Source organism: Gadus macrocephalus, chromosome 15, assembly GCF_031168955.1.
Source record: "Gadus macrocephalus chromosome 15, ASM3116895v1".
In the NCBI taxonomy this organism is placed as follows: Eukaryota; Metazoa; Chordata; class Actinopteri; order Gadiformes; family Gadidae; genus Gadus; species Gadus macrocephalus.
The window spans coordinates 6,242,978-6,270,075 of record NC_082396.1 but is presented as its reverse complement, the minus strand read 5'-3'; the positions used below and the strand labels follow the sequence as shown (position 1 = coordinate 6,270,075).

The window sequence follows — 27,098 nt, the reverse complement described above, 5'->3', positions numbered from 1 at the left end:
CATTACATTGTATTTTTCTAATTAATTACCATTCCAGCCCTCTCCATGCATGGTCTGATATATTGTATTATATATATATATATATATATATATATATATATATATATAGAAAATTGTATATGGTATATTGTATAAAGATAGATAAACTATATTACCCACTGAATTAACATACACTGGAATTTCGTATTTAAATATTGTTCAGATTTCTTCCCAGGTCTCCCCATGCCCATGTTGTTATGTATATATATATATAAATATATAGTACATGGTTTATTGTATATATTTAAAGTATTGTTCGGATTGGTTCCCAGGACTCCCCAGCCCTCCCCCATGCCCGCTGCGGAAGCACAAGAACAACAGAAAACCCAGAACTCCCTTCACCACGTCCCAGCTGCTGTCCCTGGAGAGGAGATTCCGGCAGAAACAGTACCTCTCCATCGCGGAGAGAGCAGAGTTCTCCTGCTCCCTCAGCCTCACGGAGACCCAGGTCAAGATCTGGTTTCAGAACCGCAGGGCCAAGGCCAAGAGGCTCCAGGAGGCCGAGCTGGAGAAGATCAAACTGGCGTCCAAACCGCTTCTCCCCGCCGCCTTCGCGTTCCCCTTCCACCACAACATGGGCCCTCTTTACGCGGCCCTCCAAGGACCCCGGCACGCCCTGTCGGTCCCTGGACTCTACAGCGGGCCCTACGGGATGTACTACTTGTCATAACGTCCACTCTTGAACTTTGATGAGTTGTGTTATAGCGCTGCCTTACTCGACTCTGCCTTTATACGCCAATGCCTTCTGAGACGCAGTTCGCTTTTACGCATAAGCGCATTTGTTGCGCGCTCGGAACGCTGCATATTCATATCCAGCGCACAAACGGTTAACGGTGTTACACTGCGGGGTTCCAGCATCACTTCATCTCCCTGATGTATGATCGCCTGAATTAATAATACCAGGCCACGAGCACCGGCTAAATGGAAAATATGAACAACATTAGCGATTGTATAGGCAGTGGCCTGCCCAATAATACGATTAATGGCCATTGCGCAAAACGGGCCTTGAGACAAGCAGGCCTATACGTCAGCCTGTAGGCTATCTGAACTTTATAAATTATGCAACACATGCCCTAATGTTATTAATGTTAGTCTTTACTACATTTAAAATCCGTTCTCTGATTCGATACATTTGCCTATGTAAAGAGAACCAATCATGCTGGACAAGTCGGTGATAAAACGCATCAATACAGAACCGCGGACGGCCTGAGCACATTCATTGCGAGAGGAATGTTACAAAAAAAATATTTAATAATACTGGGCTTATGATAGAAATCTTTTTTTATACATGGATCTTTCAACTGTAAATTAATTTAGAGCATGACTCCAAGATATGCATGATCAAAAGGAATATGAAATATAGGCCGTCCTCAGTCTCTTTCTACTCTTCACGTCCTGTCATTTTGTAGGTTCGTTACCTCAGTGAAATCCACAAAATGCACAGCTGTTAATAGGCCCTTCAAGCTTGTTATTTTAAGTGCTTCCTTGACTCTAGAGGTGTAAATAAATATTTTTTTCCGAAACCTTTTATAATCACATTCTCAAAAAAATATATTTATAATTGCCTTCGGTTAAGTGTGTTATTGTTTGACGAGTTCGTTTTTGTACCATTATTAAAAAGAAAATCCTGCTTTATTTATCAGTCAATTTCATACCCAACAGTGACGCCCTTAATTCATTTGGTCTGAGTCAACATTTTTTATGGTCGCTTTTTTCCACTCAGCACGTTGCATTTTAATGCAACGCAAGTTTTTACAAATGTTTAAACTCTTGAACGGACATCAACAAAAAATTGGTTTGGATAATAATAATCCAGAAAGAGTTATGGTCTGAGCTCATGTAAAGGCAGCATCCTCATCCCTGCGGCAAGGATAAGGTGAGTCGTTATTTGTATATGGTGTTAGGATGGACGTGGGCCTTTGTTTCCTAAATCAGTACAAGTGCATTCGGTCAGGACCTTGGACACACTCCCACACACACACACACACACACACACACACACACACACACACACACACACACACACACACACACACACACACACACACACACACACACACACACACACACAAGCACATATATATAGGCAGAGAAAACAGAAGCATAAATGAAGGGTCATACAATTAATATCAAGTCAATAATTATTGGAAAAATAGTTTATTTAAGGATGTGCTGAATTGCAAGTCATGTCATTATACAATGGTTCAAATCGAACGTTATAGGAACGGGGGACTTTTACTGCAGTGGGTCACTTCCTCCTGCCTCGACCTCTGAACCCTCGCACCGAGCCTTTCCCGAAGCACACAGTGGCCGGGACCCTGAGGAAGGAAGACATGCTCAGCCAATCACAACGCAGCACCAGAGAGAGACCACCAGCACTCAGTACACTTGAGATCAAACAATGCTACCTATTGGATCTATTGGATCATTGGCAGGTTAGTTACCGGCCAATGATCAAATAAGGTTAATAATAAATCAGTTAAATAAGTTATACTAAACAAAAATAAAGGGGCATTTTTTGAGGGAATAGATCACAAACAATACAACATTTTATTGTACAACTGCAATTATGGTAGTTCAGAACATTTAAAACACAAACTAACACTATGGTTCCCGGCCCGTAGATATCGAATTCTCCAACTATGACTATTTATTTAGTATTACCAATAAGTGTAATCCCAAGCAAATCGCAGTGGACAAAGACACAGGGCATTAAGGAGCAGGTAGGGGTTAGGTACCTTGCCCATACCTTCTATCATGTGTTTCGCAATGTAACTTCAATGTATGCTAACATAAAATGTCCGATTATTTTCTGGATGCCGACCTCGGGGATCGAACCCGGAACCTTTCAGCTGGGCGTGGAACCCTTCTCCTATGATGCAGCCGTGGTTCACCACCCACCTGTACGAGTAGCGGGGTCTCTGCCCGTCGCTGACAGTCTCTGCGTCCGGCTGAGGGGTCCCCCCGCTGGGAGGCCCCTGCTCCCCGGGCCCGAGGGGCTCCACGGTCTCCATGTCCTCCTCCTCCTCCTCCTGATGCTGCTCTGGGTCAGCGGCAGGCAGCAAGGCCTCACACACGCCCTCCATCAACTCCGCACCGCCGGCCTGCTGCCTCGGCTGAGGTTTCTGCTCTTTCCTATTGAAATGCACAATGTCATCGTTACGCCGATAACATACATGGGGATAAACAACTTATTCTGAACTCAGGGAAGACAACATGACGATAGTATTCGGTTTTGTAATGCAGAAAAAAATCTATTGCACTAACAAAAAAACAAATTTCGGAATTTCTCCTTTGATAAAGAGTAAGCTTTTAGTTAGTCTTATATACATTTACAAAATACTGAACATTTACAAAAAAAAAACACATATGTGTCACACATTATGTATTATTGGATTTAATCCAATACAAATGTAGATACACCTCTGATAGTCATCGTATCCATATCTATTGATCCCTGAGATATAATCCGTTGGTTATGTTTTGGTCAGCCACGATGTCAGATAAAAGGTTTATACTGCCACCTAGAGGACATACGACGGAACAACTGACCTGTGTTCCCGTTTAGTCTTGTCGAACCTGAAGTCAGGGGGGTACTTGTGTATTTGAATCAGGTGGTCTTTCCTCTGTTTACTCGTCCTGAATTTCAGTCCACAGCCTTCCACCAGACACTGGTACTGGAGCACAGCATACAAGTGTCAATCACATATTTTCTCGGAGACCATCTGATTGTCTTAATAGTGCTGTAAGCATGATTTAAGAGCTAATATTTGGGAATCATTTGTTCATAGCCATCGGAGAATCCACTTCACCTGTCAATCACAGGTGTGTGAAATGCAAAACTTCTAATTGGCAGAGAGGGAGAGGGACTTTGTTTTGGTCGTTGAGCTGCCAAATCTTAAATGGTAAATGGACTGCATTTATACAGCGCTTTCTCAAAGCGCTTTACAATATTGCCTCACATTCACCCATTCCTGCACACATTCACACACCGACGGTGGTGTCAACCACGCATGGCGAGAGCCCGTTCGTCAGGAGCAGTGAGGGTGTTGTATCTCAGTGAGGGACACCTCGACACTCAGCAAGGAGGAGCCGGGGATCGAACTAGCGACCATCCCGTCACCAGCCAACCCGCTCTGCCTCCTGAGCCGCATGTCGCCCATCGTGCCGTGTTCCGCTCTGTTCATCCCTCTCACTTCACGACTCTCCCGTCTCGCCGACAACACTTCTAACCTTTTGGCCGGTGGTTCTCTCACCATGTCCTGGCTCTGGGACAGGATGTCGAACATGGCGTCGTGCCACTCCTCGATGTGGACGTCCAGGAGGCGGGCGGAGGGGAAGGACCGGCGGCAGGCGGAGCAGACGTGACGGTGCAGCGAGTTGTAGTGGTGCTCGTACTCCTCCACGCTGCGGAACCGCTGGCAGCAGCCCGAGATGTGGCAGCCGAACTCGGACACACTGCGAGGGGTAGGGGGACGCAATAAGATGCTTAATGTATGACATCCAGCAACATGAAGCCTATAATCTTGAACACGTGAAGGTGTCATACATGTGTATGAATAGGAGGTCGATTTTCAATGAAAGAACATAGACTCTCATTAAGCAATGGATGTTATCTGATGAATGTCTTTTTAATGAAACCTTACATGCAGCAAAACATTTATACTTATACTTAGTCTCCCAGTAGTTTGTCTTGCGTTTGCAAGACAAACAGGAATGAGTACCGAACTACCTGTGCTTTGGCTGTTCGTCTGTCTCTGAGGAGGAGAGGTTCTGCAGATACATATGTCTGTGGATATCCCCATCCTGATGAAAACAAAGCCAATATACAGTCAGATCATGTTATTATACAATTATAGCACTTAACATAATTCATAATTTAACATAATTCTGTGTTTTCTCTTGCAGACAAATGTGTGTGCTATATTACCTCAAATAGTTCGTGATCCTTGCCCAGATGTATGCGTTGTGGTGTGAATCTGAAAGGTGTGTCCTTCCCTCCAAAGCCACCCATGTTTGAGACAGACATCTGGATAACCTTATCTTACGTTTTCAACTCAACAATGATACCCACATTAAAACGACAATGTCCACAATGTAACTGTACTTCATGTTGTTAGTCTAAATGACCCCATGGTGGGGTTCAGTGCATCAGAGGCGACCATAGAAAAAGCGTGTTAGTGTTGATGGGACTCTCTAAATCGACGCCACTTCGACCTGGGCGGGACTTACCGGGACTTTACGTCCTACGTCACTCGCTATGGGTCACTCGCTGGGAGTGCATGTGTGCGCGTAGCCGTTTGTCTCCGGGATCTGTGCGCGTAGCCGTTTGTCTCCGGGATCTGTGCACGAACGGTTGTGTCGAACGCGATGGGGGGTGTGTGACATTCCTACAGTCTGTGATGATAGGCTATATTTCTACAAATGACTTACTATTACTAGCGATTAACATGACGAAACAACACGAACTAAGCTAACATTATATTTCTACAAATGACTTACTATTACTAGCGATTAACATGACGAAACAACACGAACTAAGCTAACATTAGACTATAAAGAAAACACTTTTGGCGGGTAAAGGGTTAACTGACTTCAAAAAGTCAACACTGTCAATGGTGAAATTGTCCAGATCATTAGATTAACATTAATCTTTACTCTTTTTCTCGAACATCTTATAGATCCACCCTGGGTACCGTCGTATTTTAAAATAATAAATACAAGCAATGGATACATTTCTGGATTTGTCCAGACTCAAAAAGAATTGGAGAGTCTGCTGGAGGTCCACTCAAGGGCCACACTGACATCGTTTGTCAAATGGTAGGTGTAAGACCAGAGTGTGATGTATGAAGGAAAAGGCATTTGATGGATGGTTTGTGTTGTGTTTATGTTTTTTTTTAATTCCATTAACATTGAGAAGAACAAATAAGCAAATATTCATTCTAATAAATATTAATGTAGCCTAATGAAGTTTGGGTAATTATAAAAGCCCCTTTCATATTATCCTACTATAGGTCTGAACACATAAAAGATGGCACCAAAGAGAGGCATCTATGGCAGGTGGAGGATTTCAATGAAGACACCCCTCTATGTGTAAAGAAAAGAATGGTCCTTGCTTGTCAGCATGGCAGAGCTCGACAGAAAAAAGAAAAGGTACATTGGTAAACAGTATAGTAAACAAACCCTCCTGTCTGGACAGAGAAACTTTGGTCTGTGGGTCCTGTAGACTTATAATTGAACACCCCTGATCTAAAGTAACACACACTCACACACCCCTGTTACTTTAGATCAGCGGTGTTCAATTATAAGTCTACAGGGTCCACCGACCAAAGTTTCTCTGATTCGAGGGTCCAGACAGGCACAGGTCAACTGTTCAAATGACATGAAAAACAGAATTACATAACATTTTGTGGATTTAATAATTTTTTGCTGCAATGTCTTCAGTTTTAATGGATGTCTAATAGGTGCAGGCCTATGCAAAATCTACACCTGACTTGTCTTGCACTGGTACAACTTGAAAACCGACATTGTATTGAAAATCTCATTATTTATCTTGTCTAGGAGAAACGTTCAGCAGAGCATGTATACACAAAAAAACGTTTTCATGTCCAAAATGGGAAGAAGTTGGACTGCCCAGCTAAACTTTTCATTCGGCATGTGCTGAGGTAAGCTTTTTTCAACCGCTCTGTCTCCTTTGCAGGAGAAATCCAGTGTGAATCGATCAATAGTGAAAGTGATCTGATTGATCAATATTGTCAATCAGACCATGGGGTAGATTAATTTTTGCTTGCTTGTTTGTTTTGCTTTTTAGATATGACTCATTCAGTGTGAGAGGGGATGCCACAAAATCCCATAAAGAAGACACTATGAGAAATCTTAAGATAGCACTTCAAAACTCAGAAAACCCACCAACCTCTACATTCATTCATCTAAAAATTCCTCTATTGGAAGTTCACAATCATACAATTGGAGCAGGATCCTGTTTTTCAAGACCGATCCATCCAAAACTAAAAAATCAAATTCAGGTGATGGTCGGACAAGGGATAACTAATATAGCTTTCGTGAAGAGAGCCTTGAAGCAGTATGTGCTAAATGACTTGTGTGGAGAGGATCTCCAGCGGCCGCACAACAACGATGAAGCATATTTTCCAGATAGATGGAGGAGGAGGAGAGAGGATGCTGGATGGAGGAGGGGAGAGGATGCTGGAGGGAGGAGGAGGAGGAGAGAGGATCCTGGATGGAGGAGGGGAGAGGATGCTGGATGGTGGATGCAGAGGAGAAATCATGGTAGACAGATTAAGGATCAAATCGGCACAGGTTGCAATGGATGGTTGCAATGAGAGAAAAACTGAAGAAGTTAACGGATGACTCGTATTTGTGTGATGATTTGGAGACTTTACAACAAATGACTGTAGCTCTGGAAAATATGACACAAACAATTGAACAACTGTGCAAGAGAGAGAATGGACTGATTCTTAATAAACTGGATGACATTGTTATGTATAAAAAACATGATCTTAGGGCACTGCCAGTTCGAAAGCACAAATCAAAACTGTCCAGAAAACGAAAATGGACCCAAGGTACAGTATGTTATGTTTTTGCTTATAATAATTGCTTATAATATTTGTTAAAATGCAAACATGTCAAAACGGCAATGACTCTGTTCTCCACCATACCTGCCCCCTGCATGCTTAATACTTGCCTTCCACTCCAGGGTTCCTTCTGCTCATTATAATTTACTGTCCTCTTTTACATGTTTTATTTGTACAGCTCCCTTGTCGCCCCTAATCGAACATTGCGAGGAGGAGACACTGGGCCACAGCTCTTCTGCTGTCCTGCACGGAGCTCGGCAAAAAAATCCCTAGCTAACCCTAAATATTTATATTAAACCATTTTGCAACAGGCAACTGTGTGTTGGTGTGTCTTATTGCTTCCCACGTCTGCGTCTGCATCTTTCCCACTCCTGGCTAATAGTTTCAGCTTTTGTACTGTATATCAGAAATGATCACCCTGTACCACACTGCTGACTTGTTGATGATTTGTGAGCACTCACGCATTTCTCTAGGTATCTTAAGTTTCCTACTGGAGTCATCAAAACTTTGGACTTTGTGTTATTGTAAGAAATATTGTGTTGCAAAAACTAGAAATGTGCGAGTATCTGTCACTCGCGATGTGTGTGCAGTCCAAAATGAAAGAAAAACCTTGCATCACTTGGGAATCGAACCCCCAATCAGCAGTCTTTAAACGTTGGTCGTTGGTAACTGTAAACAAAGAGATCGCATTTTTTTTAACTGCTAACTAACAAACGGATTTATGCGTTCACTGAACAAAGATTATGGAAATAAAAGACCACTTTTCCATCAGAAAAATCATCAGAACCGTTATTACCAACCCATAGACGCTATCATCAAGCGAAAACCTTTCTCACATGCACACCCATCGCGAGTGACGGCTATGCGCACACATGCACACCCATAGCGAGTGACGTAGGACGTAAAGTCCCGGTAAGTCCCGCCCAGGTCGAAGTGGCGTCGATTTAGAGAGTCCCTAGTGTTGATACTGTTTCATTGGCGCACAGAAGGTACGTCATAACAATATCTACGTCATCATGCCGCGTAGCTCGGGGTTGCGACCGACAGACACGAGAAGACAGAAACTTGCAACGTCGTTTAAAGTAAACTTCGTATCCACTTACTTGACTAACACCTTTAATAAAAACAATTGTCGCACAAATACAAAGACATTCTCGATTCACTTAATTCCGTATACTTGAGCGATCATAACAACCTTGTGCCGGGAGATGGCGACATAGCTAAATAACGCCTTGGATTAATATCACATTAACGGAGTTTAAATAGTCTAGAGATGGTCTGGTTTTTAATTGAATCAATTGAATTTATTCTATTGTAGACAGAATGAATGCACCTGCGTTGCAGGTTTACATTACGTTTTTCAGCTAGAAAATAGACTTAAAACGTATTGTTTGACAAAATATTTTCTGTATAGAAAGTAATTTACACACGCGGAATCAGGAATGTCTGTACAATAACGGCACAATATAGCAGTAGCATTTGAATTTGAATTCCGTCTGCTTTTTAATACTTCGTAGGATTTAAACAATATATATATGCGGGGATGTCGGATGTGAGTGGAACTAAAGCAATGGGGACTGTTAAATTCCGCCAGAGGGGGATACTTTTCATCAACGGACCCGCGTGTCTCGCAAAGAGATGTGGGTACTATTATTTTCTATATCTCTTTATCACATCACTCTTTTAACATAACCGTGCGTCGTTCCTTTATTGCCCCTTATGGGAACTAGTTTTGAACATCATTCTATAGCGATGTTTGTCCTCATGTTCCATTTTTTAAAACAATATTATGGTTATACATTAAAACATTCGGGGTTACAAATAATTAATATAAAGTTTCATATGGTTGTTTTTGTGTCATGACTGGATCGTGGACGCCAATGTTCCCTTTCAATAAACTAAAATCTGGGTCAATGTCGTCTGTTATATTGACATGAACGTAAATATTGTGAAAGTTCAACCTCGCAACCACCAATGAGAAGGACAACCCCATGAATCGGGTCCCGTCCGCGCCCGTTGGTAGATCAAGATCATACTTTCAGGGATCATTTCTATAGTTTTTGACTTGAGAAATATCGTACGAAAGTGATCGGTTACTCTAACCACGATGAAGAGTACTGATGTTCCCTTCTGAGCGCGAAGCGGGCAGTGAGTGATGATTTACTTCATCCGCTCCTTGTCATTGATGACCGTTCCTTGCTCCCTAGTGGAGCCTGGAGGTAGGGAACATGATCAGAGTGGTTAGATGTAGAAATTGTTCAAAATAACGAATTATTTATCTAAGTCATTAGGCATGTAGTTATGTCGTTAGTATTTTTACTTTACTTAGTAATTATTGTGCAGCCAATCAAATAGATTGATGTGTAGGATCTTGAAAAAACGTTTGCAGTTACCTGCATTGCCGATGTAAATGCTTAAGTGTAAACATTATATAAAATAATATTTCACTTATATGATGAGAGTGATGGCCATATCAAGTAGTATAAATGGTTAATTTACTCTTACGCTCTCCCCTGAAATTGTTGTGGAAAATAATAAACAAAATATTTTAGGGGTTTCATGTGTCAATAGAGGGCTCTTTCTTAAATGTAGAATGCTGAATTCTCTGCAGCATATTAAATGGTGTTGTAACACTACTACAGAATATCAGATCTTTTCACGGGTACCCATATTGACCAGTTTGGGTTGATCCAGTTTGGAATGGTTGAGGTTAGCGTTTTTTCCTCTATACTTATTTTGTAAGATATCAAAACTTAACCTACGTGGGAGGACCTGGACACACCAAATGTGAGGCCTCTGGGGTTCTCTGCAGCAGACTTCACAATTGCATAAGATTAACTCCGCATAATTCTGCGATTTTAACAAAATCAAAACCAAAATACAATAAGGTCGGGCAAGGACATTTTTTAACAAATTATGGATCATTTGGGCTTATGGTTTGTTTTGCATGACGATTTCAAGTTTCCAAAACATTAAATACACAGCAAAATGTATACCTATTGACCTAATGGACACAATGGCAAAAAGATTCAGCTCGTCAAATAAGGGCCAGATATCAAGTTTCAGATTTTTTTATAAAACGGGGCGTGGATCGCGGACAAATAGGTTTGATTACAAGTCATAGCGCCCCCCGTGGTCATCGCGGGACAACACTTTTTGGAGACCTCCTTACTTCCTGTCTACACATGCAAATTAAATTTCTCTGGTGTTCAGGTTTGGAGTGGTTGATTTTGCGCTTTTGCCCCAATCACTTAATATATTCAATAATCATTTTATTGTAAATATTAATGATAAAAACGTTTTTCAAATTTAAAAAATGGTGCATGGTTCTTACAATTGCATTTCTTTGCAACAGGCTATTTTTTTTATACCTGCAACAATGTAGTAGGAGATAATTACTGAAAGTAAACTAATAATTGACATTCAGAACCACAAAAACAACAAGCACATTATCTTTATCAAAAAGGTGGCCTTCATTGCATTTGGTTTGTAGAAAAAACAATGAGGCTAAGATTGTTGTTGGACGTGCATGTTGGACATCTCGATTCTAGACTAGATTCCTCAATACTCCTGTAGAGGGCAGTGTTGCCCCATGAAGGCTAGAATTTATGGGAAATCTCAGAAGAAGAACACAGCAGTGCATGATACAGGTTATACTTTCATTCATTACGTTAATGGTAATTTGTGGTTGAATTATTTCTGCCGGATACAATACGACCGATTGTAATTTGTCGGTCAAGGCGTTTTTGTAATGTTGTCAATAAAATGTTAGCACCATGATGTAGACTCTTATGTGGGAGAGTCACTACAGCACGAGAGCCGTGTACAACTCATACTTACCTGGCAGGGGAGACACCATGATCATGAAGGTGGTTCACCCAGGGCGAGGCTCAGCCATTGCACTTCGGCTGTGCTGACCCGTGCGAATTCCTCAAATGTGGGAATCTCGACTGCATAATTTGTGGTAGTGGGGGACTGCGTTCGCGCTCTCCCCTGATTTTGTTGTGGAAAATTATAAACATGATATTGTAGTAGGTGACTGAAGACATTTGTTGTGTTTCCACCTTTTGTCGTAACCTTTTTCCTGCACGCTTTAGAAATTACACTTTGCTGGTGGTCTTTAATCATAGACACGAAATAACTCCAAATAATAATATCTCCATCTCATCCCTGAACACTGGAGGCCTTAATGAACCTGGGAAGTGTCTGACGGCGTTCACATTTTTAAATAGTGAAAGAAATTACATCTTTCCATTCGAAGAATGTAATATACCATACAGAGACGATTACAATACATTTGAACAAAGATGGACTTTTGGCCAATCTGCATGGTCAGGGGACAACAAGAACAGAGCGTCAGGGGTTGTGGTTTTATTCAAAGGTAAAGATTTGTTCATTCACCACTAGATGTCCCTAGCGTACTCTTTTGAAACTTCGAGCACGAACCACGTTGGAGGTTAATCTGGCTGCGATGCTTTGACGTTTCATGAGCCATCATCTCGGCACCTTTAGAAAACACTACAAATATCTTCGGTCACCTACTACAATATTTTGTTTTGTATTTTCCACATCAATATCAGGGGAGTGCGCGAACGCAGTCCCCCACTACCACAAATTATGCAGTCGAGACGTGAGAGCCAGGCGAGTGCATAGCCGTTGGAAGTGTAGACGACGGCGGCCGCCCATTGGCTCGGAGTCTACACTTGTCTACACTTGCCGGCCGCTCATTGGCCAGGAGTCTACACTCTCCTCCGAAGTGTAGACAATGGCGGCCTCCCATTGGCGCGGAGTCTAAAGTTCCCTAGAGCCCTCCCCCCCCCCCCCCCGACGTTGGCACTTGACGCTCTCCGAGCGAGTTCAGCCGAATGGAAAAAGGTAAAAAGTCACCACCGTTTCACCCGGAGTCGCTTGTGCTTCTCGTTCCCACCATTCATCATATCTGTCGTACCTAGCTTATTAATGTATTTTTGCCCCTTTTTTCTTCCCACTCACTGCGGAGGCTACTTTGCCCTAATAATAATACAACCAGCCTCGTTCGCTTCATGTCAACAACTTAGCCATACAAAACTATGTTTTTTAATGTAGGTTTATTAAATGACTTTTTCCGTGAATGAACTTGTTTATCTTTGGGTTTATTCATATGTTAATGTGATGCCGACGGCCATTCGGCCTCATTTTTACTGTTGTGCTTGCTGTGTTCTTTGTATATATTTAGCAGATGCAATCATTCTTTTTCCAGTTCATGACATATCTTTATGCGCCTTCTTGGAAACTACTTACTAATTACTTCCTTAATGTGCAAATCACAAATGTCACAACTCATCAAAATCTTGTTTTGTGTATATATATATATATATATATATATATATATATATATATATATATATATATATATATAGGCTATATGCACTCGTTACCTCTGTCACAGGCATAATAATTTTCTTGCACTACGAGCTTGATGCCTTTTACATTGATCTCCAGGACAAGGCTTTATATTCTATAATGTATATTTAATCTTTATCTTGGTTGTCATTGCTGTTTTAAGCTAATATTTTAAGCTAATATTACAATTATTTATGTTTTTTTTACACCTGTGTTTATAAACCTGTGACAACCTATTTTATTATTGAAAATGTGAGTTATTAAAAAAACAAAAATTGCACTCCAATAAACCTCTCTGACCTTTATTTTCATACAACAATTAACAGAATATAAAAAATCATAAACATGACAAGATAAGACAGTCAATTCCTCATCCAGAACATTCCCCTATTGCAGTAGCAACAAACATAAAGGTTATAAGCTGTACTTAAGCTCTGCTAAGGCACTTTTAATGTAAACAGATCCACACCAGTGATAGCTTTCCATACAGGTTGTTTTGCCTTTTTTAAACCTTTCAATGTGGAGTTTGCATGAGGGCAAAGGTTAAACTACTTTGTTTGTGTGGTGTTCAGAAAACAATATGGCTTTGAACACCACAAAAACAAAGTAAATCTGTATCATGCAGGATACAGATATTACAAAAGACAGGCAATTACACAGTATAATTGCAACCATAATTCTAAGTGAGCATACAGAAGATATGTACATATATACAGGTTTAATAAATAATATACAATATAAGTATGAAAACAGATACAGACAGTCGATACAAATACAGCTCACCAGTCACACACAGTCATGATCAGATTCTGCCAATAGAGGGAGGTGTTTGATTGACAGGTGTCCGGTCAACAATCTCTCCCATTGAAACTCTGCAAAGATGAAAAAAGTACTTATAATCCATTTTCATAACTCATAAAACACATGCAAGGAAACCTGCTACAGTTCTAACGTAAACTATCATGGTTTCAGGCTTCAAATGTATTTTTCTTCTACATTAATGACAATGATTTGCTCAGGGGTTTGCACATCGCTACGGTCCATCGCCGTCCTGGAGACGTGAGAGCCAGGCGAGTGCATAGCCGTTGGAAGTGTAGACGACGGCGGCCGCCCATTGGCTCGGAGTCTACACTTGTCTACACTTGCCGGCCGCTCATTGGCCAGGAGTCTACACTCTCCTCCGAAGTGTAGACAATGGCGGCCTCCCATTGGCGCGGAGTCTAAAGTTCCCTAGAGCCCTCCCCCCCCCCCCCCCCGACGTTGGCACTTGACGCTCTCCGAGCGAGTTCAGCCGAATGGAAAAAGGTAAAAAGTCACCACCGTTTCACCCGGAGTCGCTTGTGCTTCTCGTTCCCACCGAGTGCTTTTCATTCATCATATCTGTCGTACCTAGCTTATTAATGTATTTTTGCCCCTTTTTTCTTCCCACTCACTGCGGAGGCTACTTTGCCCTAATACAACCAGCCTCGTTCGCTTCATGTCAACAACTTAGCCATACAAAACTATGTTTTTTAATGTAGGTTTATTAAATTACTTTTTCCGTGAATGAACTAGTTTATCTTTGGGTTTATTCATATGTTAATGTGCTGCCGACGGCCATTCGGCCTCATTTTTACTGTTGTGCTTGCTGTGTTCTTTGTATATGAACAAAGTACACTTCCAACGGCTATGCACTCGCCTGGCTCTCACCTCAAATGTGGGAATCTCGACTGCATAATTTGTGGTAGTGGGGGACTGCGTTCGCGCTCTCCCCTGATTTTGTTGTGGAAAATAAAAAACATAATATTGCAGTTGGTGACTGAAGACATTTGTAGTGTTTCCACCTTTTGTCGTAACCTGTTTCCTGCACGCTTTAGAAATTACACTTTGCTGGTGGTCTTTAATCATAAACACGAAATAACTCCAAATAATAATATCTCCATCTCATCCCTGAACACTCGTGTAAACGTAGCCTCAGCAGGGATCATTTCTATAGTCTTTGACTTGAGAAAGAGCGTCAATAAAATGTTAGCACCATGATGTAGACTCTTATGTGGGAGAGTCACTACAGCACGAGAGCCGTGTACAACTCATACTTACCTGGCAGGGGAGACACCATGATCATGAAGGTGGTTCACCCAGGGCGAGGCTCAGCCATTGCACTTCGGCTGTGCTGACCCGTGCGAATTCCTCAAATGTGGGAATCTCGACTGCATAATTTGTGGTAGTGGGGGACTGCGTTCGCGCTCTCCCCTGATTTTGTTGTGGAAAATTAAAAACATGATATTGCAGTAGGTGACTGAAGACATTTATAGTGTTTCCACCTTTTGTCGTAACCTTTTTCCTGCACGCTTTAGAAATTACACTTTGCTGGTGGTCTTTAATCATAAACACGAAATAACTCCAAATAATAATATCTCCATCTCATCCCTGAACACTCGTGTAAACGTGTAAAGATGTCATTTCTTTCACTATTTAAAAATGTGAACGCCGTCAGACACTTCCCAGGTTCATTAAGGCCTCCAGTGTTCAGGGATGAGATGGAGATATTATTATTTGGAGTTATTTCGTGTTTATGATTAAAGACCACCAGCAAAGTGTAATTTCTAAAGCGTGCAGGAAAAAGGTTACGACAAAAGGTGGAAACACTACAAATGTCTTCAGTCACCTACTACAATATCATGTTTATAATTTTCCACAACAAAATCAGGGGAGAGCGCGAACGCAGTCCCCCACTACCACAAATTATGCAGTCGAGATTCCCACATTTGAGGAATTCGCACGGGTCAGCACAGCCGAAGTGCAATGGCTGAGCCTCACCCTGGGTGAACCACCTTCATGATCATGGTGTCTCCCCTGCCAGGTAAGTATGAGTTGTACACGGCTCTCGTGCTGTAGTGACTCTCCCACATACGAGTCTACATCATGGTGCTAACATTTTATTGACGATCTTTCTCAAGTCAAAGACTATAGAAATGATCCCTGCTGAGGCTACGTTTACACGAGTGTTCAGGGATGAGATGGAGATATTATTATTTGGAGTTATTTCGTGTTTATGATTAAAGACCACCAGCAAAGTGTAATTTCTAAAGCGTGCAGGAAAAATGTTACGACAAAAGGTGGAAACACTATAAATGTCTTCAGTCACCTACTGCAATATCATGCTTTTAATTTTCCACAACAAAATCAGGGGAGAGCGCGAACGCAGTCCCCCACTACCACAAATTATGCAGTCGAGATGCCCACATTTGAGGTGAGAGCCAGGCGAGTGCATAGCCGTTGGAAGTGTAGACAACGGCGGCCGCCCATTGGCTCGGAGTCTACACTTTTCTACACTTGCCGGCCGCTCATTGGCCAGGACTGCATAATTTGTGGTAGTGGGGGACTGCGTTCGCGCACTCCCCTGATATTGAGGTGGAAAATACAAAACAAAATATTGTAGTAGGTGACCGAAGATATTTGTAGTGTTTTCTAAAGGTGCCGAGATGATGCCTCATGAAACGTCAAAGCATCGCAGCCAGATGAACCTCCAACGTGGTTCGTGCTCGAAGTTTCAAAAGAGTACGCTAGGGACATCTAGTGGTGAATGAAATGATGACAACCCAACCCAAAATTATTTTTGTTTCGTGTGCCGATGCAACATAAAATCTTATGAGAATTTAGGTCATTTCAGTGATACATGATGTGTGTGAGTGTGCAATTCTTCATAAATATCTCCAGAGCTCATGCTAGAAAATAAATCATGTGGCAAAAGAGAATGTGATTGATAGATTAAAGTGGTATCACACTGCATGATGACTGAGAATGAGTGATTAATTCAATAGCCATTAAAGTGTTCTTGGAACTGGGAACTGTCTGATTTTTGTAAATTATGTGTTTAGGCAACAGGACAGTGAAAGTGCTTTGATTATTGCATTTTTTTGGCAACTTGATAGTAGAACTGATTTTGTAAAAGGGGAAATGTGGTTGAGATGTGGGACAGTTTTTGGCGATTTCATTCATGATTTCATTCAGAAACAGGATTTGGCAAATGATTTTTATTTAGAAACAGGATTAGCTCCAAAACCTTTGGGCTTAGCCGGTTTCGCTTTTTTGACACAACCTCTCCTGCCTTTGAAAAAACTTGCTCACAGGGCACATAGGATGCAGGGGTACACAAAAATACTTTAACGTAGTTGTGCGTGGTACCTGTATTGGCCCTTATGATAACTAGTTTTGAACGTCATTCTATCCCAATGTTTATCCTCATGTGCCATTATTAAAACAATATCAGGGTTATACATGTCAACATTCACGGTAACATTAAAAGTGTTTTTTTTTTTGTATCATGTCTGGATCACTAACGCCCGAGTTCTGTCTCAATGACAGGGGCGGTTCTAGGGGGGGGGGGGGGGGGGGCAGTACCCTCGTAAAACTGAGCTCGTACCCCCCAGTGGACCCCCCTCCAAACGTTTTTTTTTTTTTTTTCATCTCCGTCCGGATGGGGGTCGATTTCTTCTGATGGTGTGGCACTGACGCACAAGGTGGAACTTGAGATTTATAATATATATCATACTGACGTTATTGCTGTTGGTGATGTATGACACTGAGTGGTTTGATGTCAGTGAAGGAAGCCCAAAATGTTGCAATATTGACAATTGCTTTGACCAATGAAACATTTCAAATAATGTTGACAATTGCTGTAATTGAAAGAAAAACGTAATACTATGCTACTGAAATAAATGCTGTAATGGGAAAAAGCCATTTATTGTTATTTTGTTTTTGAATGCCGTTAGTTAGTACTAAACTTAATATTTTGCGTCCCGGGTTCAATGTGCCACTCCAACAAAACAACTAGCCCCAGTGTGGCCCCCCCATGAAAATTGGTCTAGAACCGCCCCTGGTCAATAACCTTACAATGAAATCAGTGTCATCCCTTATATTCACATGAGCGTAAATATTGTGAAAGTTCAACCGGCAACCACCAGTGAGAAATATTTTTTGATGAATAGGGTCCTGTCCGCGCCCGTTTTTAAAGTAAGATCATACTTTCAGGGATCGTTTCTATAGTTTATTTCCTTCGTGCGTCATCATAATCACGTGACTGAACCCCACCCATTGGCTGCCCAAAGGGGCGGGATCCACCCCCAAGAGCCAGAAACAAACCAATGAGCGTAGAAGAGATTTACTGGACTTCCATTCGCTGACCATCGCGGGGAATCCGCCTTCAGAGCCAGAAATCAACCAATGAGCGGTCAGCCGGAACGACCGCGTCTCCCGCGCGCCCCAATGCTTGTTGTGGTTGCTGCATGACAGCTCAATATGAACCGTTCCACTCACTTTTAACGTATTTATCATATATACTTTAGGTTTAATTCAACCTTTTTTTTTAAGTCTGACCGAGCAGCAGACATGGCGGGAGTTATCCGCCGGCTGGACGAGACGGTGGTTAACCGCATCGCAGCGGGAGAAGTCATCCAGAGACCCGCTAACGCCATAAAGGAGATGCTAGAGAACTGGTAGGTGTTGATGGGCGAACTGGTGGGGGTTGTTGGGAGCACTGCTGGGTGTTGATGGGAGAACTGGTAGATGTTAATTGGAGCAGCTCTTCGTGTTTACTCGGAATATATTGCTCCCACTGCACACACAACCAACTGGAAACTGAGCTGCACTTCGCACCAAGACATCAGGAACACACACTTCCCACGGATTACATAGACCTGCATGACTTTAAAGACGCCATACCTGTTTGGAGAAATACAACGATGTGCGATCACACCAGCCAGATTCACCGGTTGTGATGAGATAAGGCCCTCAAACTCCCCATAAACGGACTCATCCCACTGGACTCACTTTTCACTATTGACTACTGCACAAGTCATACATATTGTAAATACTGTGTATTCACTTTGTTTAGAGTATCTTTAATTTATTTGTTTATAGGTGATAGCCTACCAGAATCTTTATAATGTCACACGTTTTACTTTTACTATATATTGAATACTTAATAGTGTAACATCTGATATATGTATATATATTTTGTATTTAACGTTTTAAACTTTGACCTTTCACCTGCTTTGACAATGTTAATGTTTGTTTCTCATTCCAATAAAGCTTTTTAAAATAGAATTTAAATGAATAACCTAACCTGGTCAAAAACCAATCCCATGGACAAAGCTGTGGCCAACATATGGGCAGATGACGTGACGCAGAAACCAATAACGGCCTCTGTATGTTAATTTTTTTGCAGTTTGGATGCAAAGTCGACTAATGTCCAAGTGACGGTGAAGGAAGGTGGTCTGAAGCTCATCCAGATCCAGGATAACGGCACCGGCATCAGGGTACGACTGTCTGTCTGTTCGGTCTGTCCATGGGGCATCTCTCTGCTCTGCTGGCTTCGTGTCGTTCTCAATATCTTCTCCTTTTGTTTTTAACATAGAAAGAAGACATGGATATAGTGTGTGAACGGTTTACCACCAGCAAGCTGCAGAGTTTTGAGGACCTTTCTGCTATTTCCACCTATGGTTTCAGAGGGGAGGTGAGCTGAGACACATGCGTTACTGTATTACCAATATGTACTCTTTGTGTGCCCTAAAACATGTGATCGGGTGTGTGTTTGTCATGTGTTTTTATTGTATGTTTGTATCGTTTGTTTGTGTTGTGTGTTTGCATCGTGCGTTTGTGTCGTGTGTTTGTATTGCTTGTTTGCGTTGTGTGTTTGTATCATGTGTTTGTATTGTGTGTTTGCAGGCACTGGCCAGTATCAGCCATGTGGCCCATGTGACCATTACAACCAAAACAAAGGATGCAAAGTGTGCCTACAGGTAGGAGTTTCAAACTAGTTTCTCTGAACATGAGGGGCGGGGCTGTTTACGTCTCCTTGGGGGTGGTACTTGGACCGTTCTGAACACGTGTGTCGCCCACTTCCTCAGAGCCAACTACAGTGATGGGAAACCAAAAGGGCCCCCCAAACCCTGTGCTGGGAACCAGGGCACACAGATACTGGTGAGTGGTCCCTCACTTGATCAGAGTTCACCTAAGACTCTGCATAGTCTCCCCCTTTACCCCCCCCCCCCCCCCCAAAACCCTCTGACGCCCTTATTTGTATGTTGTATTTCCTGGCCCTTAATGTAAGCACTTATTGAAGGTTGTACGTCCTTGTACTTAAAAAAGTACTTACCATTGCGTAGCGTCTTATCCTAGCCATTTTTGTTGTATACGGGGAATGGGTTAATCTAGTGATTGTAAGTGCTTGGCCCTTGGTTCTATGAACATCGTTACTGTACCGACAGGCAGCGATATATTGTTTCAATTGAACTGCTGACAAATGTACTTACTGTAAGTCGCTTTGGATAAAGCGTCTGCTGAATGCCCTGAATATAAATGTAAACGGTCCGGGTGGGAGGTTCTTCAGGAGTAGGCGCTGTGCATGTAACGATGGCGCTGCGGCCTTTGGGTCCGTGTCTGCAGGTGGAGGACCTGTTCTACAACGTGTCCACGAGGAGGAAGGCGCTGAAGAGCCCAGGAGAAGAGTACGCCCGGATCGTGGAGGTGGTGAGCAGGTGGGGAGAGACGGGGCGACGCGCAGCGGGTTCCTCCTTCGGTTGCCTCGTTCTGTGTTTACGTTTACCCGCTGTCTCTTAACTACTGTGGCCTTTTTTTTTTTGCAGGTACGCTATACACAACTCGGGGAAAAGCCTTTCTGTCAAGAAGGTATTTAATTCGAGTCCATCAGTCATGGCTATTTTATTTTACTTCATGTTTAAACTTTCTAGACGAATCCTGGATGACTTCTTTCAGAATAGACGTTTGATTGAGTTTCGCAGAAGTGTAACACTCGTTGGTTTCTGTGCTCAAACCTATTTGTCCAAATGTTTTCTGCTCACCATTTTGCTGCAATAAACCAAAGCATGTGAGGTTTTAATGTTAATCATGGATCTCACTCGCCTCAGCAAGGAGAGACGGTGGCAGACGTGCGGACCCTCCCCGGCGCGTCCGTCGTGGATAACATCCGAGGGGTGTTTGGCAACGCGGTCAGCCGGTACGAAAGCCCAAACAAGGCCGTTTGTTCCTGTACTGCTCTGATTTATTTCTTACCCTCGACATGACCATTTCTCCTGAGCTATTGTAAACGAGGCGACAGCAGCTCAGGAGATGGACCGGGTTGACTGGTAACCGGAAGGTTGCTAGTACGATCCCCGGCTCCCAAGTGTCCCTGAGCAAGACGCCTCACACTGAGCTGGCTGTCGCCTTGCGTGGTTGACTCCGCAGTCGGTGTGTCAATGTGTGAATGAATGGGTTTAAGTCGCATGGGATAAAAGCGTCAGCAAAATCCCCTAAATGTCAATGTAAATGTGTATTTCTGATATCCATGTCCGCCAGGGAGTTGATTGAAGTCGGCTGCGAGGATGCGAAGTTCGCCTTCAAGCTGAAGGGCTACATCTCCAACGCCAACTACTCTGTGAAGAAGTGCATCCTGGTCCTCTTCATCAACCGTACGTCCCCCCGCTGACGATCCACGCCACAGACCCACCTCAGCCGGTGAGCGTCACAGGGCTGCCGCCGCCGCCGCCGCGCTGAGCTCTTCTTTGTCCGTCTGCCTCAGATCGTCTGGTGGAGTCGAGCGCCTTGAAGAAAGCCCTGGAGACGGTCTACGCCGCCTACCTCCCCAAGAACACGCACCCCTTCCTCTACCTCAGGTAATGCCATTCCCCGTATTCAACAAAGATAGCTAGGATAAGACGCTACACAATGCCAAGTACTATTTTTAAGTGCCAGGACGTACAGCGTACAATAAGTGGGTAAGGGTACCCTGGGATGGCAACAGGTTAAACTGCCGACATTTGGGTTTGAACCAAGGATGTCGGGGTGTACCGCCGATTCAGTGCAGCCCAGCGTAAGCCCGCCGTAGCTTCGTTGTGTGTGTGTGTGTGAACCGTCTCTGTGCGAACCGTCTCTGTGCTTGTCCTCCACGCCGGACCCCCCCCCCCCCCCCCTAGCCTGGAGATCGCCCCCCACAACATTGACGTGAACGTGCACCCCACCAAACACGAGGTCCACTTCCTGCACGAGGACAGCATCATCGAGAGCGTCCAGAAACACGTGGAGAGCAAACTGCTGGGCTCCAACTCCTCGCGCACCTACTTCACCCAGGTAGGGTCAGGAGGGGCGCGCTGCACTTTAAGAGACACTGAAACACGGGCTTGCCCTTAACGGGCAAGCCCGTGTTGGACGCTAGGCAGGAATATAAAGTAGCAAGCCCGTATCCTGGCTAGCTTTCATGTTCGTCACAAGGTAATCTCGTGACGCACGCCGTTTATGAGTCGTCAGGGTTGTTAAGGGAATCGTACCCGGGGACGCCGACAGGTTACACTGCATCAGATATTGGGGTTTGCACTCAGAACCTTGTGGCTGAGAGTACAAACACACCGCCCTCCACAATCCCCCCGTACCAGCCCCAGCCCCATGCAGAAAACCGGAATGGGACACAATCACTGTGTCACACGCAAATGGCAAGTCAATGTCAAGGTTTTTCTCACAAAGTGAGACATTTAGGGGTCACTAACTCATGCAGGTCAATCTGGATCCGGAGGGGAAACCCCCACATGCGTTCCCGTGTGTGTGTTGCAGACGTGACCGCGTGCCCCCCTGTGTGTGTTTTGCACACGTGACCTTGTGCCCCCCTGTGTGTGTGTTGCAGACGATGCTCCCGGGCCTGTCGGTGTCGGAGGTGAAGCCCCCCTCCTCCTCCTCCGCCCGGGGGGACGCCGCGGGGGCGGATCCGTCAGACCGCGTCTACGCCCACCAGATGGTGCGGACCGACTGCCGTGCCCAGAAGCTGGACGCCTTCCTCCAGCCCAGGGAGAAGACCGCCCCGGGTCCCAGTGGGGCCGGGGGGGCGTCCGGTACCGGCGGGGGCGGGGCCGGGGCCGTGTGGGCGGAGTCGGGGGCGGAGATGGAGGCGACGGAGGATGCTGCCCTGCTGGAGGCCCTGGGGGAGGTGGGGGAGGTGGGGGAGGTGGGCGAGGACATGGAGCCGGCCTTCAGAGGCAGCACCACCACCCCAGACCAGCCCAGGTACCGGTCATTGTGTGATAATTCAGTTGGGAGTTTTACAATGTTGATCATCTCTTATCTATAATTCATAATAACATGTCATTAATAATTAGATATTGCTGCGAAATGTCTTTAACATTTTACAATCGACACATAGTTCAGCATAACACTAGCACCTGCTAACCATGTTAATAATTATGTGTATTAACCCTTTAAGTGTGTGTGTTAGTGCGTTTTTGTGTGCAAACTCACATGTGTGTGTGTGTGTGTGTGTGTTCCCAGAAAGCGCCCCAGGACCAGCCAGGAGGAGAGGGAGGAGCTAACAGCAGCAGCCACGCCCAGGAGGCGTGTCATCAAGCTGAACAGCATCAAGGAGCTGCGGACTGAGATCTCTGAAGGCACCCACAAAGGTCAGTTCCCCCCTCGCCCCGCTCCGAACTGTGACCTGAGGCATGTGGCTCAGAGCGGGTCGGCTGGTAACCGGAAGGTTGCTAGTTCGATCCCCGGCTCCTCCTAGCTGTCGAGGTGTCCCTGAGCAAGACGCCTCCCCCTAACGGCTCCTGGCGAGCTGGCTGTCGCCCTGTGTGGCTGACACCACCGTCGATGTGTGCATGTGTGTGCATGAATGGCTGAATGTGAGGCAGTATTGCAAAGCGCTTTGAGTGGCCCCTGGTTATCAATGCGCTGTATAAATGCAGTCCGTTTACAGTGAAAGGCTGAACTGAACGCGGCCTCCCACCCCCCCAGGTCTTCAGGAGATGCTGCAGAACCACTCGTTTGTGGGCTGCGTCAACCCCCAGTGGACCCTCATCCAGCACCACACCAAGCTCTACCTGCTCAACTCCACCAAGCTCAGGTCAGACCCCCACACGCACACTCGCACGATTCTTCAACATGTTGTGTGTGTTGGATTCCTCAAGATGTTGTGTTGTTTCTCCTGTGTTGGATCTTCGACATGTCGTTTTGTTTTGTGTTGTTTCTGCTGTGTTGGATCTTCGACATGTCGTTTTGTTTTGTGTTGTTTCTGCTGTGTTGGATCTTCGACATGTCGTTTTGTTTTGTGTTGTTTCTGCTGTGTTGGATCTTCAACATGTCGTTTTGTTTTGTGTCGTTTCTGCTGTGTTGGATCTTCATCATGCTGTGTTGTTTCTGTGTTGCAGCCAGGAGCTCTTCCGTCAGATCCTGATCTATGACTTTGGGAACTTTGGTGTTCTCCGGCTGTCGGTGAGTACCCCATGCGAGGCTGAGCACAACGGCGCCAGCCTCAATAACATGGTCACATGTTTTTAAAAGGAAATGACACTTTGAGGGGGGCTGAGATAGTGCTAGACCCCAGCTAAGTGGGTCAAATTCTATGTCAGACCCCCGTCTAAGCGTGTGTGTTGTGGTACGTCCCAAAGCCCGGCCCTTCTAAGCGCGTGTATTATATGTGTATTGTTTCCCAGAGTCCGGCCGTGTCTAAGCCCGTGTCATGCGGTCCTGTCTAAGCGCGTGTGTTATATGTATTTTGTCTCAGAGCCTGGCCCTGTCTAAGTGTTTGTGAGTGTGTGTTGCGGGCCTGTCTAAGTGTGTGTGTGTGTGTGTTGCGGGCCCTGTCTAAGCCTGTGTGAGCTGTCCGGCCCTGTCTAATCAGTGTGTTCTATATGACTTGTGTCCCAGAGCCTGGCCCTGTCTAAGTGTGTGTTTGTGTGTTCCGGGCCCTGTCTAATCGGTGTGTTGTCCATGTCTTGTCTCCCAGAGCCCCGCCCCGCTGTACGACCTGGCCATGCTGGCGCTGGAGTCGGAGGAGAGCGGCTGGACGGAGGAGGACGGGCCCCGGGAGGGCCTGGCCCAGTACATCACCGACTTCCTCAGGAACAAGCACGAGATGCTTGAGGACTACTTCTCCCTGGAGATAGACCAGGTCTGTCTGGGGTCCGTGGGGGGGGGGGGGGGGGGGGGATTCATAACATCATGCACGAGGTCGCTGACCTGGACTACACCTTTTTATTAATCACTCACTTTTGTGAGAAAAAGCATGCTGTCAATGGGTAAAAAAAACCCTGATTGTGTGCCTTTCAGGTTTCTTATATAGTGAGACATATAGGATGACATGCTAATGTACGTCAATCCGGATTTCTGAGGAAAACCCACACAGAGAACGTGTTGCCATGGCGCGCAAACACACACACACACACACACACACACACCGTCACACACTATTGTTTACTGTTGCTCCCATTTCCTCTTTCCACAGGACGGGAACTTGACCGGCCTGCCGCTGCTGCTCGACCACTACAGCCCCGTGATGGAAGGGCTGCCCATGTTTATCCTGCGCCTAGCAACAGAGGTAGGGCCCATGTTCATTCTGCGCCTAGCAACAGAGGTAGGGGCCCGTGTTTATCCTGCGCCTAGCAACAGAGAGATTGGAACAACTATAGTTCTGTAAACGCTCGCAGCGATGTCTCCTGGCGGAAGGGTGGCATGTGGCTCAGGACGTAGAGCGGGTTGGCTGCTAACCGGAAGGTTGCTGGTTCGATCCCCGGCTCCTCCTTGCTGAGTGTCGAGGTGTCCCTGAAGAAGACGCCTCACCCTGACTGCTCCCGACGAGCTGGCTGTCGCTTTGCGTGGTTGACTCCGCTGTCGTTGGCTGAATGTTTGGCAGTATTGTAAAGCGCTTTGAGGGACCACTGGTTAGAAAAGCGCTGGATAAATGCAGTCCATTTACCGTTCCCCACGGCGTCCCTCGGTGCAGGTGAACTGGGACGATGAGAAGGAGTGCTTTGGGGACTTTGCCAAGGAGTGCAGCCAGTTCTACGCCATCAGGAAGCAGTTCATCCTGGATGCGGAGCCCGGAGAGGAGCCGCAGGTACGTGGACACACCGGGGAAAGACTAGTCCTCGTCACATACTCCTACAGCGTGTAGAGATGTTCCGATACTATGATTTCCTTCCCGATACCTGAACTTGAATATCTGCCGATAGAGTATATACCGATACAGCATCTAGCATCCTAAATACTAACAGCGCTTGTTCTTATTGAAGGGTCCTCTTACGTCTCTTCGTAAGTAGGTCAGTATTGACTTACTGTTTTTTTCCGGACTTGATCATTTATATTTGTAATCTATAATTATGACACATTTTATAGTCTTGTAGTTAAGCGTGAGCATCCATGTTTCTCAGACTCTGTAGCTCGAACCCACGTAGGTCGGAGATGGCGCGTTTCCCATTCCGACTTTTCCACCTCCAACCGTTAACGAACGCAGCACAACACCGCAGTGTTTGTGACGTTCTGCGCCTGTGTAGTTAGTGAGCTAGTCATGTGAGAGTGTATCGGATTGGCACATAGTCTCGCGTGCTCGCCGATACCCGATGCTGCATTTTAGGCAGCATCGGAGGCATTTCCGATACCGGTATGGGAACGACTCGAGCAGGGAGCTCCGTGCCGGTCTGGAGCCGGGCTGAACACGTTGCCTGGCACTGCAGGAGGGTGAGGGCGGCTCGTGGCGCTGGAAGGTGGAGCACGTGGTCTTCAAGGCGCTGAGGAGCCTCTTCTCCCCGCCCAAGAGCTTCAGCGAGGACGGCAGTGTGCTGCAGATCGCCAACCTACCCGACCTCTACAAGGTGTTCGAGAGGTGCTGACATCCCCGACCTCTAGGAGTGGCTGACCTCTGACCCTAACCGCTGACCTCAACAAGGTGTTGGAGAGGTGCTGAGGATGTGGAGAATGTCTGGAGAACACGTGTCCGTTTTGAGATGTCCTGTCTAACATGTTCCGCTTTATATTGTGTACTCTTCATGTGAATAAATGTTGTTCTTTAAATACTGGATTGAACGTTTTCTTGCAGGTTGGAGGGAAATCTTTCTTTGAAAAAACATTTATTAATTAGCATGCATGTTAATTATTAACACTTAATTGATAAAGGATTTGGCCAAAGGTATTCAGAAGCCAAGCAGACCAATGTGTTTTTCCTGTGGAAGAAAACTTTCCATACAGCTCGTTTAAATGGGACGCGTCATTCCGCCTTCAGGAAAATACCTGAAGCGGAGCTGGGAAAAGCACCAGGACCATTAACCCCTTAAACGTCGTGAC

The 27,098-nt window shown here is 44.9% G+C and overlaps 3 protein-coding genes, 1 long non-coding RNA gene and 4 other non-coding genes across 11 annotated transcripts in view; 6 read left to right on the top strand and 2 right to left on the bottom strand.

Annotated features, from left to right (window-relative positions):
- msx3 (muscle segment homeobox 3) overlaps window positions 1-9,872 on the top strand; it is a 10,858-nt gene extending 986 nt beyond the window's left edge. The window contains exons 2-3 of one of the 2 annotated variants that reach the window (XM_060073062.1): window positions 312-5,213; window positions 8,584-9,872. In XM_060073062.1, the coding sequence (XP_059929045.1) occupies window positions 312-709 (398 nt within the window). In that variant the 3' untranslated portion in view covers window positions 710-5,213; window positions 8,584-9,872. Of the gene's footprint in view, window positions 1-311; window positions 5,222-8,583 lie in introns of both variants that reach the window. The other variant, XM_060073061.1, reaches the window with a different exon arrangement.
- On the bottom strand, window positions 2,169-5,110 carry znf511 (zinc finger protein 511). Its single transcript, XM_060073060.1, has 6 exons — window positions 4,970-5,110; window positions 4,772-4,845; window positions 4,296-4,497; window positions 3,592-3,716; window positions 2,941-3,174; window positions 2,169-2,357 (listed from the first exon to the last, which is right to left on the bottom strand). The coding sequence occupies exons 1-6, from the start codon at window positions 5,066-5,068 to the stop codon at window positions 2,288-2,290; spliced, it is 804 nt and encodes a 267-aa protein (XP_059929043.1). The 5' UTR covers window positions 5,069-5,110; the 3' UTR covers window positions 2,169-2,287.
- On the top strand, window positions 5,351-7,334 carry LOC132473497 (uncharacterized). Of its 3 annotated transcripts, none has more exons than XR_009529421.1 (5): window positions 5,351-5,416; window positions 5,721-5,859; window positions 6,054-6,192; window positions 6,601-6,704; window positions 6,851-7,173. It is a non-coding gene; the product is annotated as an uncharacterized LOC132473497 (long non-coding RNA). The 3 variants fall into 3 exon arrangements; XR_009529420.1 differs by adding an exon at window positions 7,259-7,334 and having other exon boundaries at window positions 5,361-5,859; window positions 6,851-7,140; XR_009529419.1 differs by having other exon boundaries at window positions 5,360-5,859.
- On the top strand, window positions 9,658-9,873 carry LOC132473829 (small nucleolar RNA U3). The gene has a single exon (XR_009529484.1). It is a non-coding gene; the product is annotated as a small nucleolar RNA U3 (small nucleolar RNA).
- Window positions 9,874-11,463: 1,590 nt separating this feature from the next.
- Window positions 11,464-11,627, top strand: LOC132473828 (U1 spliceosomal RNA). Its single transcript, XR_009529483.1, has one exon. It is a non-coding gene; the product is annotated as a U1 spliceosomal RNA (small nuclear RNA).
- Window positions 11,628-15,084: 3,457 nt separating this feature from the next.
- On the top strand, window positions 15,085-15,248 carry LOC132473827 (U1 spliceosomal RNA). Its single transcript, XR_009529482.1, has one exon. It is a non-coding gene; the product is annotated as a U1 spliceosomal RNA (small nuclear RNA).
- A 451-nt stretch (window positions 15,249-15,699) lies between these two features.
- Window positions 15,700-15,863, bottom strand: LOC132473826 (U1 spliceosomal RNA). The gene has a single exon (XR_009529481.1). It is a non-coding gene; the product is annotated as a U1 spliceosomal RNA (small nuclear RNA).
- A 2,353-nt stretch (window positions 15,864-18,216) lies between these two features.
- On the top strand, window positions 18,217-26,828 carry mlh1 (mutL homolog 1, colon cancer, nonpolyposis type 2 (E. coli)). Its single transcript, XM_060073979.1, has 19 exons — window positions 18,217-18,490; window positions 19,222-19,312; window positions 19,411-19,509; window positions 19,722-19,795; window positions 19,904-19,976; window positions 20,442-20,533; window positions 20,642-20,684; window positions 20,924-21,012; window positions 21,354-21,466; window positions 21,577-21,670; window positions 21,971-22,124; window positions 22,672-23,048; window positions 23,310-23,437; window positions 23,775-23,883; window positions 24,188-24,251; window positions 24,766-24,930; window positions 25,264-25,356; window positions 25,762-25,875; window positions 26,492-26,828. The coding sequence occupies exons 1-19, from the start codon at window positions 18,384-18,386 to the stop codon at window positions 26,645-26,647; spliced, it is 2,235 nt and encodes a 744-aa protein (XP_059929962.1). The 5' UTR covers window positions 18,217-18,383; the 3' UTR covers window positions 26,648-26,828.
- The last annotated feature ends 270 nt before the right edge of the window (window positions 26,829-27,098 follow it).